This window comes from Crassostrea angulata, chromosome 10, assembly GCF_025612915.1.
Source record: "Crassostrea angulata isolate pt1a10 chromosome 10, ASM2561291v2, whole genome shotgun sequence".
In the NCBI taxonomy this organism is placed as follows: Eukaryota; Metazoa; Mollusca; class Bivalvia; order Ostreida; family Ostreidae; genus Magallana; species Magallana angulata.
In genome coordinates, this window is record NC_069120.1 from 14433898 (window position 1) to 14448478 (window position 14581).

A 14581-nucleotide genomic window follows, 5' to 3' on the forward strand; every position below is an offset into this window, starting at 1 on the left:
AGTTTTGTTTCATTTTCATTTTCTAACGGATGTAAAATCTGTAAATATTATTGCGCACGCGCAATCCAATTTTAGCAACAATGGCAGAAGGCGAAAGAGATCAAGTGCTGGCTGAGTTTCAGGTAGATATTCAAGGAAACGACACGTAGAATTTCAAATTAAGCGTTACTTTGCTCCTATTCATTGACTTTTTGTTCTTTCTCAGTATTCCTCACTCGAAGGAAATGTCTCTGTAGTTGAATATAATTTTCATTAGAACTAACGTTTTCTGCTCTAAACCTCTGTAATGTATTGTAACGTTATGACTTTTATTTTGAGAGTGTGTTTGATATTAATAAGAACATTATGAATCGGATAAAACCTTATATAATATACAGACAAGATTTTGATTTTTCTGGTCACTGTAACCATGTCGCGCTGAGAAAACGTGTCTTTAGTATGTCATTATACAGAACATCAATTTTCTTTGCAAAATAACAAACCATAATGTTATCACCAACAAGTCTAGCTGCAGGTCTGTAACTCCTAGTTTGAAAAATTTGGATGGGCGATCTAGAAGCTACAGTTCCTTAGGTGTTAAAAAGTTGCAACTTATAGCACTCAAAAACATACGCTAGTTTTCCACTGATTAAACACATTTCCACACAAATTCTTGGGAAATAATTACAGTCGCACCTGTTTTAAGCGACCACTTGTGGGACAATGACAAACTGGCCGCTTAAGACAGGTGGCCTCTTATTCCAGGTTTCAAATTAATGAAATTTTGGCTCTATTGCACAGATTTATTAATAGCTTCTGTAATGGCGGTGTACACAGAGATGGTGAATGCACAGCTCTCATTACTGAATAAACAGTTTATATTAATTTTGAATGGCCATTTTAATTTAATTTATCTATCAAGGAATGAAGAACAAAACATTTTCTGCTAGATACGCCAAAACAATATTTCAATTGATTAAATTCGGTAAACAATCAGAAGTAGCGTTTCCGTAAAAAGGCTATGTACTGAACTACGATAGCCAATAAAAACACTGGCCGCATTTTACAGGTGGCTGCTTAAATCAGTTAAAATATAGTGAAAAACTAAATTGGCGGGATTGAAACTGGTCGCTCATGGCGAGTGGCCGCTGATTAAAGGTGGCTGTAACAGCAGGTGCGACTTTAGTACTAATAAATTTTTCAGACAATTTACTAATTATATTGTAACTTCTTGTCTCAGACTTTCTCTTAAAACATGCTAACAATCCCCAGAAAATGTATGCTAAATCACAGGCACCTGAAATTTTATCTATCAGTCGCTCAATAAGCCAAATATAAAAAATTCAACCCCCTCTATATATAGATACACAAGGTGTGCAACCCAATATTTACCCCCTCATCGATTCAGGCTTCAATTTAGCAAATAGATAGGATATTCTTACCTAATATTGGGATCAAATATGATATTTCTCACTACATTTCCACCTTAAGTTTAAATCTAATGCATTGATAATGCTATTAACTAAAACTCATGCAAACTTCAAATTTCGTACAATTGCTCGATCATCATCAGCTGACATCACAAAATTTAAGCACCGCACTGAATGCTCTAATACATAAACTTTTTAAAAACATATGCTGAATTAAATGGAGGATATTAAATAAACGACATTATCTCTGGGTGTCTTTATTTTTTCAAATCTCAGTTTGTTAATGAAATAAATTTATAAATGTTGTTTAAAATATATTTTGAACCCCGGTTCAAATATTTTGCAATATCAAAATACAGTCAGATTTCGTTATCTCGAAGTAGATGGGACTGTTTAAATACTTTCACTTTGACATATCCCTTGTTTTCGAAATATCAGTGTTCAAGATATCTAAGTTCAACTGTATTTTATGACCCTGGTACTGTTATATTTCTGATTGAAATTTACTGCTTTATTTTATTGATTAGAATGAAACCATTTATTCTTTTTGTAAAGACAATATTTCACTGTAACAATACATGTACTTCATTTTGATTTCTCCATTACATTTCAGGCTTTTACAGCTCTGGAAGACATTGACACTTGTATTCAAATTTTAGAGTCTAATGACTGGAATTTAATGGTATGCAACAAGTTTTTAAAAATGTTCTTTAGTATATGCTTGTTAATGAAAATATGAAGTGAGAGTTCTGATTACCATTATATGGTGTATGCCACCTACTAATTTTTGTAACCTTTCCATTGTTGAATTTTTTAGAGAGCAGTTAACAGTGTAATGCCTGGATCTGATGGAGGAATATCACCAATGGCTGGAGATCCTCCTGTGTCACAATTTGAGGATGTCAGTCCACCTCCCTATTCAGCATCTTCACCAGATAATGACAACAATGTGGCAGATACCAGAAACTTCTTTGATGCCAGCTCAGCATCAGAATGTTATGTGGCAGTCCCATCCACAAGTAATTCTTCTCCCAAGCGAAGGCATGCAGGAGGTGGTCCCAGACCACGAATCTTGAACTTTAAAGTGGAATACAGAGACCAAAACTTTTACTTCAGTGTCGGAGATAATGAACAAATTGGTAATTATTTTCCCTTCATGATGTTTAGTGTATTACATAATGTAGCATACTTCTCTATAAAACTGTTAGGCCTAAGAAAAAAAATTGTTTGTTTCCGCTTTCCCGACCGACCCTAACTTTTGCCCCCCGACCCAAAACCTTTTTAAAGGATTTTTGATGGAAAATCGTTTATTTTCGTTTTTATCCGATTTGGAAAAGAAAATTTATGCTCCAAATTTTGGTCACAAAAGCGCTTGAAGCATTTACTCTTCTCAAATCAGTGTAACTCAAACGTTTTGTTTCAAAATTGCTGTATGTTTCCATGTCTTGTAGATTTTAATAATGCTCTCATCGTTGGCAGAGGAAGTATCTGATATATAATATCATTTTTGTGTTTTCTTAAGTCCAGCTTAATAGTCAGGAATGATATTAAAAGTATTTCTCATTTTATACCATTCAGCAGTGTCAGTATCTAACCGGCATGTATGGATACTGCAATATTAAAGGAAAAAAAAATATTTGAAAAAATTAAAAAAAATTCCGACCGACCAACCCTACTTTTTTTCAGCATAAAAGCGGAAACAAACAATTTTTTTTGTTAGGCCTTATTGAATGTATAGTACATGTAAATGATAGTACATGTAAATGACATTAAAATGTACACAGTGTTAAGGAGGCTGGATGGTCAACAATTAACCATCAGATTTACCTTAAAACTTTAGATATGATAGTTAATAGCAATAAACTATTATTTAGTAAAGAAAGATCCAGATAGAAAAGTTTAACAGTTTGGATATTTCCTATATATTCATGCAAAACTCTCTTTCTAAAGGAGATTAATATAGTCTTAAAATGGCCATGACCATCCAGCCCTCTGTAGGTCTTAGCTGTAGATGTAATTAACTGAAATTGTTATTCATCTGTGATTTTTTTTTTTGGACAAATGTACAGAATACAAATTTGACAACATCTATATCAACTAGAAAAACATTGATAGTTTGTACAAGCAAGAATAGAGTGGTTTTATATTTTGAGACTTCAAACAATTTATAGCTTTTTCTTTGTTTTTTGATTTTTTTTTGGGGGGGAGGGGGGCAATTGTTTTCAACTGCCAGTCACTTTTTTTTTTAATGGGATCTTATTTTCACATATACAAAAATATTTATTTATACTCCTATTTGCAATATGTTTATGACTTAATTATATGTGTACATTCAAAGATGTGCTTTTCAATACATACATATACAAGAATCTTTAGGGTACTGTCATAATGATGTGTTGTCTTTCACCAGGCAAAGTTAAAGAACTTCTGTCTCAGAAAATCGGGGTGCCTCCTGATAAGCAAAGCTTGAGAGGTTGGAGCACAAGGAAGGCTAGAGTGGAAGATGATGTAAGATGGCTATAGATAGTAACATTATACAGTCAAAGATGTCAACTTGAGGAAGTTTCGAATGTAACCATTAACACAGGGGGATTTAAATTCCCATTTGGCCCTATTAAAACCCAGTCCGTAGTGTATATTTTCAAGCGAGATTTGTGATAAAGAGTAGCAAATAAAGGATTTGCATTTTCTGTACAACCTTTTTTTTTACAATAAATACAGATCAGTTTTCTTGGCTGATACAAATATACCGGGTAGATGTGTAACACAACCTTTGAAGTACTTCTCTGATCTTTTATTTCTTCAATTTATAAGTAATAGTTAGAAAACTATAAAGTGAATTATTTCAGATGTGTATATATTTGTATTCATATTCATGTATTGATTTATATTTGATCCAAATGATATTCCTATTTTCAGAAAATTCTAAGAGAACTTCATCTTCCTAAAGAGAATACATTGTTCCTGTTAACCCCAGACATCCAAAATCCCACACTTGTCAAACCAACATGCGAAATTGAGATGGAGAAGTAAGTATACATAATGTACCGGTATATGAAAAAAATCAAGGATCTAATTTAAAACTATATGACAGCTAAAAGCTTTTTGCTCACTTTCCTCCCAATCCCTACTCTTTCACTTCTTTTTACATCAATACATGTATCTTTTAATAATTTGAATTTTTTACATACTGGTTAAACTCTTTGTTTGTTTCAGTTTAACAGAAGCTCTAAATAGAACATACGCCTTGGAAATTAAATTCACAGAAAATGGTGCAATTCAGCAGTACAAATTAAATATGCCTGGAAGTAAAACTATTGGAGAGGTATGTATCCTATTATTTCTTTAGAGTAATCAAAGCTTTGGTGTGATGAAATCAAATATAAGTTGGGTTGTTTTTTTTTAAAGTTTAACAATATGAAGGTGTTATGATGATATTTTATATAAAATACAAAAAGTTGATTTTCTTTCTGTTATTTCATTTAACAGGTGAAAAATGATGTGTATGCTCTTACCAACTTGCCAGCTAGACATCAGATATGGACAGGATGGCCTGAAAGTGCGAAAAATGATGATACTGTAAGTTGAGCTTCTTTAAATCACTGTGTTTTATGATGTATTGTTTATGGGATAAAAAGAATTCATTTTATGTTGTGTGTGCTAATCTTTCTTTCCATTTTCAGATGACAATTGGTTGTTGTGGTTTGAATTATCCTATCCATAGTTTAGAGCTTACAAAAGCAAACATCACAGCAAGACCTAAAAGAATTCCACCCAGTGTAAGTGTTGGTGCCTTTAAATTTATTAATATTATATGAAAATTTGTATTTAAGGAACATTGATGGAACCACAGTTGTCAAATTTGATAAGAAAAAATGCTTGATTGGATTTTTAGGAGGCAGTAGCAGAAATAGAAATCAGTGATGACGATGATGAAATGAATTCAATAGACGATGACATGTTTGACCATGAAGATATACCAAGCAACCGGGGTAGACCTACACCCTTAAGTATGTATCGGCCATTACTATTTGTATCTATCTTTATTTTATAGATACGTGTACATGTATATGAATTATTATATTTATTTAGCACATTTCCTCAATAGATAATACATGTACTATCTATGTTATGTATTATAGTGCCAGAATCTGTAAATGATGAAGTAGAAGCATTGGAACATTTTACCAAAGAATTTAGAGAGAGGTAATTAATGCTATAGAACTGATTTTGTTCAAAATATTGATGATTATTAATGATCTTTTACCCTTGTGCATTTTTGCCAATGTTTGATATAAACTTTTGTTTTAAGATATGGAGAAACACACCCAGTATTTTATGTTGGTTCCTTAGAAAATGCAATAAAAGAGGCACTAAATGGCAAGGCCAAAGATGTAAGTCTTCTTATGAGTCTTTCTTGATATTTCACTTCTAGTTGAATAGGAAGGTAAACATTGCTTGCCAGAATATTTGCTATACTGTTGTATTATACATTTTTTCATTCACAGAGAAAATTATTGGCAGTGTACCTTCATCATGATGGGAGTATTTTATCAAATGTGTTCTGTTCTCAAATCCTGTGTTCTGAAAGTGTAGTAAATTACCTCAGCAGTAATTTTATCACCTGGGCATGGGACATGACACATGAAACAAATTGTGCCAGGTAATGTCCGATTTGTCATCATTCAAAATCAAAAAATTTCAAATAATAATGCTAAGATTATCATACTTCGATTTTGAGCAGTTTTCAATCATTTCAGAGTGCTTTTCTTGCTCATTTTTACAGATGATGTCAAATGAAGTATTTCCCAATTTGTATTGAGTTTATTTTTTATGTTGTTTGCAGACTGATTACCATGGCTACTAGGCATTTTGGTAATGTCGTAGCTGGACAGATGAGATGTCTGAAATCAGAACAGCTACCTATGTTGTTAGTTATCTCAAGGGCAAGAGCTACCAATGAGGTCATAGATATGATTCCAGGTTAGCGTTATACATTTTTATATTCATATTTTTATCCAAATATTAGTTCATTAAGTTATGTAATACAATATAGATTAATTTGAAAAGCCATTCAAATAAGGCATTACCAGTTTTAAATTAATTTGGGATGCATTACACCATTCAAAACATGTTGGATGCTGTATATGACTCATGAATGAGTGAGCATGCAAGAGTTTTTTAGTACTGTAGGTTTTTTTATCATACATGTATAAGGTACATTAGCAGATTTTCTTTTAAAGGGTCTTTATCATTAGATGAACTTATGACAAGATTGATCCATGATTCAGAAAGCTTCCAACAACAGCAAAGGATAGACATTCAAGAAGAGGTATGACCTTATGTACTCATAAAGAATCAAAGTACTGAAGTACTGACGGGAGTTGATTTTATCGATTGTTATTTATTTTAGAATCAACATTATGTTATTTTGCATGGCAAGTAAATGCCTATAAGTATTTGAATTACGCACATTTTTATATGAATCCTACAGGAATTTGGTAAAAATCCAGTATCAATTATGTTGTGTAATATTCAAAGAATTATTCCATCAAACTACGTATTAGATATTGAAATAGTTATGAAAAATTGTATGGATCCAAGCAAAATTGAACTCTACTCTCGTTCAACCAGACTCTCAGCTGTACCCGTTAATCTCTGACAAGCAAAAGAGACTCTATGCTTGTCGGAGATTTACGCAATCGCAACTTCTCGGGCCTTTCCGGCAGGCTCGGAAAAACACCTCGAATGTGTTAGCATTACCAGATGTTAGAATTTTATACAAAATGGAGTCGCTTCCCATTAAATATGTATCGGCTAGACAGCCTTATAAGTGGCTTCTGTGTTATATTTTAGGGTATATCATTTACTTTATAGAAGTCTAGCTTAAATTTCAACAGATTGTAAAATGTGTTGTATTTATATCATGTTTTATAAAAAGAGGGGTTGTCATGGATGCCTGGGTAATACATTCGAGGTGTTTTTTCGAGCCTGGGAAAGGCCAGAGAAGTTGCGATTGAGATATACGGAGACAGCCGAGAGTCTGGTTGAACGAGACTATATTGAACTCTGGCGTAGGAATACATAAAATGTACCACTTCAAAAAATATCTAAATTGTTCGTACCATTTAAAATCTGACTATTTACAAGGTATCTATAAATGAGTTTCCTTGAAGAACAATGCTTAAGAACTCATTACATCGAATTTATTGATTCGAACTAAATGTTGTCAGCGGTGTTAATTTGTGCTTAGGTCCAAACACTGTTTCACTTTCGGTTTGCCTGAGTAACTGCATAGGAGAGTTAATTAAAATCAATTCCCAAAAATGAAGTAAGGTACTTAACTAGCTTAAATATAGTGTAAATTTATTTGTATACATTTCCTGCAGTGGAATTGTTTTTTAAGTCAGTATTTTATTAATTATGCACAAAATATTCCAAAGTCTTGTTAGGTTACAATTGTTGGCAAGACATTAAAACCATTCAAATGTTGGAAGGTAATAATGAAAGGATGAATATCATTACCTTATGTACATGTACATGCACAGTGTAGATGCAAGTAATCAAATGATTCTACTCAATCATATTGTCATCAACATGCATAGAATAAATGTACAGTCTAACTAATTAAAATTAGATGATGGATTCACCATCTTATTCTCTGTAAAGCAGGTTGATCCAAAATCTAATTTTGATTTAAATTGATAAAATGATTGTGTCATTGCCATGGTAATGATATCTGATTGCTGTCGATAATAGTCCATTAGTAACAGACAAAACCAGTAGCTACCATATAATGTTCCATACTTTCATTTGGTTTTGTCTTCACAGCACTACCTCTCTTAAAAATATTATCAAGATTTGAAGTCAAGAAATTCTTCTTCTTTTTTTTTTTAAAGAAGTACAAATTACTGTGGATTCTTAAAAAGTTTTTAAAACATTTTCACTCATCATTTGTAGGAAGATTATTGAGAGTTTGTCGCCAACAGACGAAATTACTTTCATTTGTTAGAGGTGAAGTGGTTTATATTTTTTTTCTTGACCTATTTATAGGAGGAAAGAGAGGCTCGGGAAACTATCAGAAGAGAACAGGAAGAAGCTTTCAAAGAATCGCTAGCTGCAGACAGGAAAAAGGTGAGGCAATTTTACATGCTGTCAGTAATATGATGGCAAAACAATCACTTTATTTCCAGAAAGAGAAATATTCAAATAAACAATGCAGTGTTAATCTTATCAGTATATATATATATGTACATACATGTACATGTATATTTACATTTTCAACTGTCTTTGTCTTTGATAACATTATGAATCAATTTTGAACCCTAAAACCCAATAACTTCTTAAAACATGAGTGACACAAAATAGGCATGGCTTATAGCATAACCGAAAAACGGTATTGGCTGCGCCGCTTAGTAATACATAGCATTTGCTACGTAAAAAAAATAGTTTTAAAATAATGTTGTTTTAAAGTTTACAAATTGGAAATAATATAAATATAAGTAAAAAGGAATTATTCTTTGAATATTATGAGGTGATAATTTCGGTCAGAGCGTGGTCAAATCTATCATAAAGCCCTTTGGGCTTTATTGGATTTGACCACGCCCCGACCGAAATTATCATCTCATAATACTCAAAGAATGATTCCTTATTCCTTAAATAAGAATTTAGGATGAATTACTCTTGTAAGAAGTATTTTGAATTAATATGATAATTTTCAAGTGATCAAAGAATTGTGTATGGCAGTTTAGCATTCTCTTTTGTTTGATTGACTTTAGCACAAACAAATAGCTTATAAATACATGTATAGATACATGTATGTATGTATGATTAAAGGTGGAAGAGCAAAAACTCCAGCAAGAAATGGAAATCAAGAAACAGGAGGAAGAGGAGAGGCAACGAAGAGAAGAGGAGGAGAGGAAAATGGTACTTAACTCTTTGACTAAAGCTTCCTGACAAAGCCTTGATTTATATTTTTCTATTTGCAGAATAAGTAGTATAGATTACACCAATGAATGTCAATGGATTAGCAGTATATTTTGTTCAGCCTTCAAGGGTGGAGCTAGTTTAGCAAAAGTGGCAAAAAAGTTGAAGATTTACTACAAAATAAAGTAAAGATTGCATTGAAAGACGTCTAAAAGTCTTGAATTACTAATAATTACATGTATTAAAGTTTTGCATAAACATGATTAAAAGGTAATGTATTATTGATAGATAAAAGGCTAAAACTTTCTTAGAGGGTTTAATTGGTTAATACCTTGAATTAAAATTGCGATTTAAATTAGTTTCAGTTTACCGTACATAATAATGCGAAAGAAAAACCAAACACTTCTGGATAGCTCTCAATCTGGTCTTCATTGCATGCTTGTTCACTTTCAGGCTATTCAGCAGTCTGCAGCCCTACAAATCCCTGATGAACCGGAGGAGAATTCTGAAGAACCTGTTGCCCGATTAAGGTTTCGAACTCCAACTGGTGAGGTGAAATTGAGGCGGTTCCGGGCCACTGAGCCACTGAGAAATGTCCTGTTTTACCTCACCTCCGAGGGCTTTCACATAGAGGATTACAAAATCCTTACTACTTTTCCAAGAAGAGATGTAAGTTTAGATGTAGTTTAGTGTAATGATCTCTGATCCTCATTCATGTTCGATAACTCTAATAAATCCAGAAATTAATTGTTTGTATCCTAGATTAACTTTTTTATAGAAAAATATGTCATACTATAGTGATTTCATGGACCAGTGTTTTTATTACACAATGTAAAACAAAAATGACATTATCCAGTTGTGATCTTGAAAACTTCTTATGTTCATATCTGAGGTTCAAATTTCCAGTGTTATCCAAAGTTTTTACTCACATCTCCACTTTCGATGTACATTTCATCACCATTCAGCTGGGCAAACACTACTATGGTTCCATCAATTTTTGTTGAATACAAACTTTTGTGCATATTATTGATGGGTTGATCTAGGAAATCAAATGCTTCTGAAAGTTCAATTTCTACGAACAAGTTGTATTGATAGGATTACTGGCAAAGAATTGAGGAGTCCATGAATACAGGTGACACTCGATGGCTCGAAGTTCTTGATCTCTCGAAGTGAACTCATGGTCCCGATTTTTTTCTCTATATAACTAAGCAAATATACTCTTGATCTCTCGAACTCCAATCTCTCGAAGTTCTTGATCTCTCGAAGTAAAACCTGGGTCCTGTGATAGATATTTCATTATTTTTCATTCTTGATCACTCGAAGTGGTTGCTGTGAACACATGCGGCAGATCAAGCATATAATTATAGCTCCGCGTGGACCTTGCTTGGATGGTTGAGTGAACTACAGGGGGCTAGCGTGGTAGTGTTAATTGATTGATTACGTAAATGACACTACCCCTTGCTTCCTTCAAAGGTTAGATAGGTAATTTGTAAATGATCTATTAATTTCAACAACTTGTGAAAGTTATGGTAAACTGCTCTTTATTTAAAATATTCTAATGTTATGATTAAGAAAACATAATATGCATAAAAGTTTTTTAATGTGAAAAAATACACTTTTTAACCACACAACTGAGTTCTGTATGAAGTAATGTAGCAGAAAATACGATTAAAATCATGTCAGACTATATGTTATTAATTAATATATACTATAAATTTAGAACCAAAATGACCGGAACAAAAATTTCTGGATTTTTTTAAACTTTCCATTTCTCGAACTCTTGATCTCTCGAAGTTTAATCATGGTCCCCTGAAGTTCGAGTTATCGAGATTCACCTGAATGTCATTTTCACTAAATTCACAAGAATTGATGATTAATATATTTATGAAATATTAATGAAATAATGCAAATATTAATGAAACCACAGTACCAGTATATAACATTCAAATAATGTCTGGATAATTATTGTTTAAATTTCAGTTAGTTTATTAAGTATAAAGATTAGACAAACATCTTCAGTATGATAGCAACACTTATATTTATTAGGCTGAGGATTAATTGAAAAACCTTAAAACAACGCCATTTTACTTTTTCCTTCACATATGATAGTAATGTATATCTGTACAAGATAAATGTACATTCTCAGAAAAATGCATGTTTAAACTTGTGTAAAACAAGTCTTGTTGCAAACATATTTCATGTCATTCCTTTTTGATTTTCAGATTTCACAGTTAGATGCAATGGAGACCCTACAAGATCTTAGACTTTATCCCCAAGAGACCCTAATCCTAGAGGAGAAGTGAACGACTGGATGTGTGAATGATTTTTCACCATGCTTGTTACTGTGATATCATTTGTATGTTTTTACTGCATGTTATCATACAAAGCAATGTCTCCCATGTGACTTATGACATGTTACATGATTCTATTTTAAAAGAATGATTAAAATGTAACGATTCTTGTATTTTATATGTACTGGATGAGGCATACATGTATGTGTATACCGTATGTTGTTTGAAAGGAACATAAATTATACATAATAAGCCTAATTTATTTGACAGCTGTCATTAAACTCCTAGGCAGAAAATTTTTAATGTTTGGCCAAACTCTGATTTCAAAACTTGGTAAAACAAAAATATTTTTAAAACATATTATATCCCATTTAATCACTTGTTTCAGAAAGCTTTATGATCTGTAATGGATTTATAAAATACTTACCCTGAAGGATTCAATTCTTACAAAAAAACTATATATTCAGTTAAATCATTAACTTTTGTTTTGGTCAGTTGTTGGTTTTTTTTTAGTTCAGACATTTACCACTGAGCATGAAAGATATATAGGAGGATGCTGTTGTGTTTGTGATATAACTTTGTGCGTTATGAATGAATGAGTTATTATTTAGAAGACATTGTATTAGCAGATGTATTGCCCTTTCTGAATTTGATAATCATCTGCCAATTTTAAAATAAACAAATCAAATTACATGTGGTGTGGATCTGTAGTTATCAATTATACCCCTTTTATGACTTGTCTTGACTTGACTGTCAGTCCTATGGTTTTTTAGCTCACCTGAGCTGAAAGCCGAAGTGAGCTATTCTGATCACATTTTGTCTGTCGTCCGTCTGTCTGTCCATCTGTCTGTAAACTTTTCACATTTTCAACATCTTCTTAAGAACCACTGGGCCAATTTCAACCAAACTTGGCACAAAGCATTCTTAGCCTAAGGGGATTCAAAATTGTAAAAATTAAGGACCACGCTCTTTTGCAAAGGGAGATAATTAGGAATTTATGAAAATTTTCAAGAAATTTTCAAAAATCTCTTCTCATGAACCATAAGACCAGGAAAGCTGAAACTTGTGTGGAAGCATCCTCAGGTAGTGCAGATACAAAATTGTGAAAATCATGACCCCCGGGGGTAGGATGGGGCCACAATGGGGGGTCGAAGTTTAACATAGGAATATATAGAGTAAATCTTTAAAAAATCTTCTCAGAAACTAATCGGCCAGGAAAGCTGACATTTGTGTGGAAGCATCCTCAGGTAATGTAGATTCAAAGTTGTGAAAATCATGACCCCCTGGTGTAGGGTGGGTCCACAATGGGGGATCGAAGTTTAACATAGGAGTATATAGAGTAAATCTTTAAAAATCTTATTCTCAGAAATTAATCAGCCGGCAAAGCTGAAACTTTTGTGGAAGCATCCTCAGGTAGTGTAAATTCAAAGTTGTGAAAATCATGCCCCCTTGGGATAGGGTAGAGCCCGATGGGGGGTCAAAGTTTAGCATATGAATATATAGAGTAAATCTTTTATAATCTTCTCAGAAATTAATCAGCCAGGAAAGCTGAAACTTTTGTGAAACATCCTCAGGTAGTGTAGATACAAAGTTGAGAAAATCATGACCTTAGGGGGTAGGGTGGGGCCACAATTGGGGGTCGAAATTTTTCATAGGAATATACAGAGTAAATCTTTATTAATCTTCTTCTCAGAAACTAATCAGCCAGGAAAGCTGACACTTGTGTGGAAGCATCCTCAGGTAGTGTAGATTCAAAGTTGTGAAAAGCATGACCCCCGGGGATAGGGTGGGGCCACAATGGGGGGTAGAAGTTTAACATAGGAATATATAGAGTAAATCTTTAAAAATCTTCTTCTCAGAAACTAATCAGCCGGCAAAGCTGACACTTGTGTGGAAGCATCCTTAGGTAGTGTAGATTCAAACTTGTGAAAATCATGGCCCCTGGGGGTAGGGTGGGGCCACAATAGGGGATCGAAGTTTAACATAGGAATATTTAGAGTAAATCTTTAAAAATCTTCTTCTCAGAAACTAATCAGCCGGCAAAGCTGAAACTTGTGTGAAAGCATTATCAGGTAGTGTAGATTCAAAGTTGTGAAAATCAAGACCCCCGGGGGTAGGGTGGGGTCACAATGGGGGATCGAAGTTTTACATAGGAATATATAGAGTAAATCTTTAAAAATCTTCTTCTCAGAAACTAATCAGCCGGCAAAGCTGAAACTTGTGTGGTAGCATCCTCAGGTAGTGTTAATTCAAAGTTGTGAAAATAATAACCCCTGGGGGTAGGGTGGGGCCACAATGGGAGGGGGGTCGAAGTTTTACATAGTAATATATAGAGTAAATCTTTAAAAATCTTCTTCTCAGAAACTAATCAGCCAGGAAAGCTGAAACTTGTGTGAAAGCATCCTCAGGTAGTGTAGATACAAAGTATGTATTATGTATTATTGTACATTGTCCAGATAGTTTGTATTTTGACTCCATTAAGCTGATTATATCATACCTATTGTTTCTCAGGTGAGCGATATGGGCCTCTTGGTTTTTATGGCGTCGAGCGAAGCTTGAAAGCCATCTAGGGATGGTACGTCCGGAAGTTACATTTTTAGGAGCCAAACAACTCAAATGAGTGCAAAGTTTTCGTATGCGTTTCAAGAAAAATAGATGACATACTTCAATTTCGAGCAGAACTGTACGTCAACAAAACAAGTTTGCAGATTCGAAATGGTTGCCGTCTTTAAAAATGTTCACATTTTATTGAAAACAATATGTCTCGGTTTCAGCGGATGAATACACTAGCACCGAGACACATGCGATAGCTGGGCTTACATACTCAATTTGGTTATGAAATGTACTAGCCTGCAAAATAGATGATTTTGTATCCATATCGAAAATTGACAATGCACAAATGTTTGATCTTGTAGAAACAAAACTTCCTAATCGAGCGATAAGTACATCTACATA

The 14581-nt window shown here is 33.4% G+C and overlaps 1 protein-coding gene across 1 annotated transcript; it reads left to right on the forward strand.

The window, feature by feature from the left end:
- On the forward strand, window positions 1-12319 carry LOC128167314 (FAS-associated factor 1-like). The gene is made up of 18 exons (XM_052832959.1): window positions 1-122; window positions 2023-2091; window positions 2227-2548; window positions 3820-3917; window positions 4329-4438; window positions 4626-4734; window positions 4899-4988; window positions 5093-5188; window positions 5305-5419; window positions 5552-5615; window positions 5722-5803; window positions 5918-6072; window positions 6256-6392; window positions 6653-6741; window positions 8463-8543; window positions 9246-9335; window positions 9789-10004; window positions 11558-12319. The coding sequence occupies exons 1-18, from the start codon at window positions 81-83 to the stop codon at window positions 11636-11638; spliced, it is 2046 nt and encodes a 681-aa protein (XP_052688919.1). The 5' UTR covers window positions 1-80; the 3' UTR covers window positions 11639-12319.
- Window positions 12320-14581: the final 2262 nt, after the last annotated feature.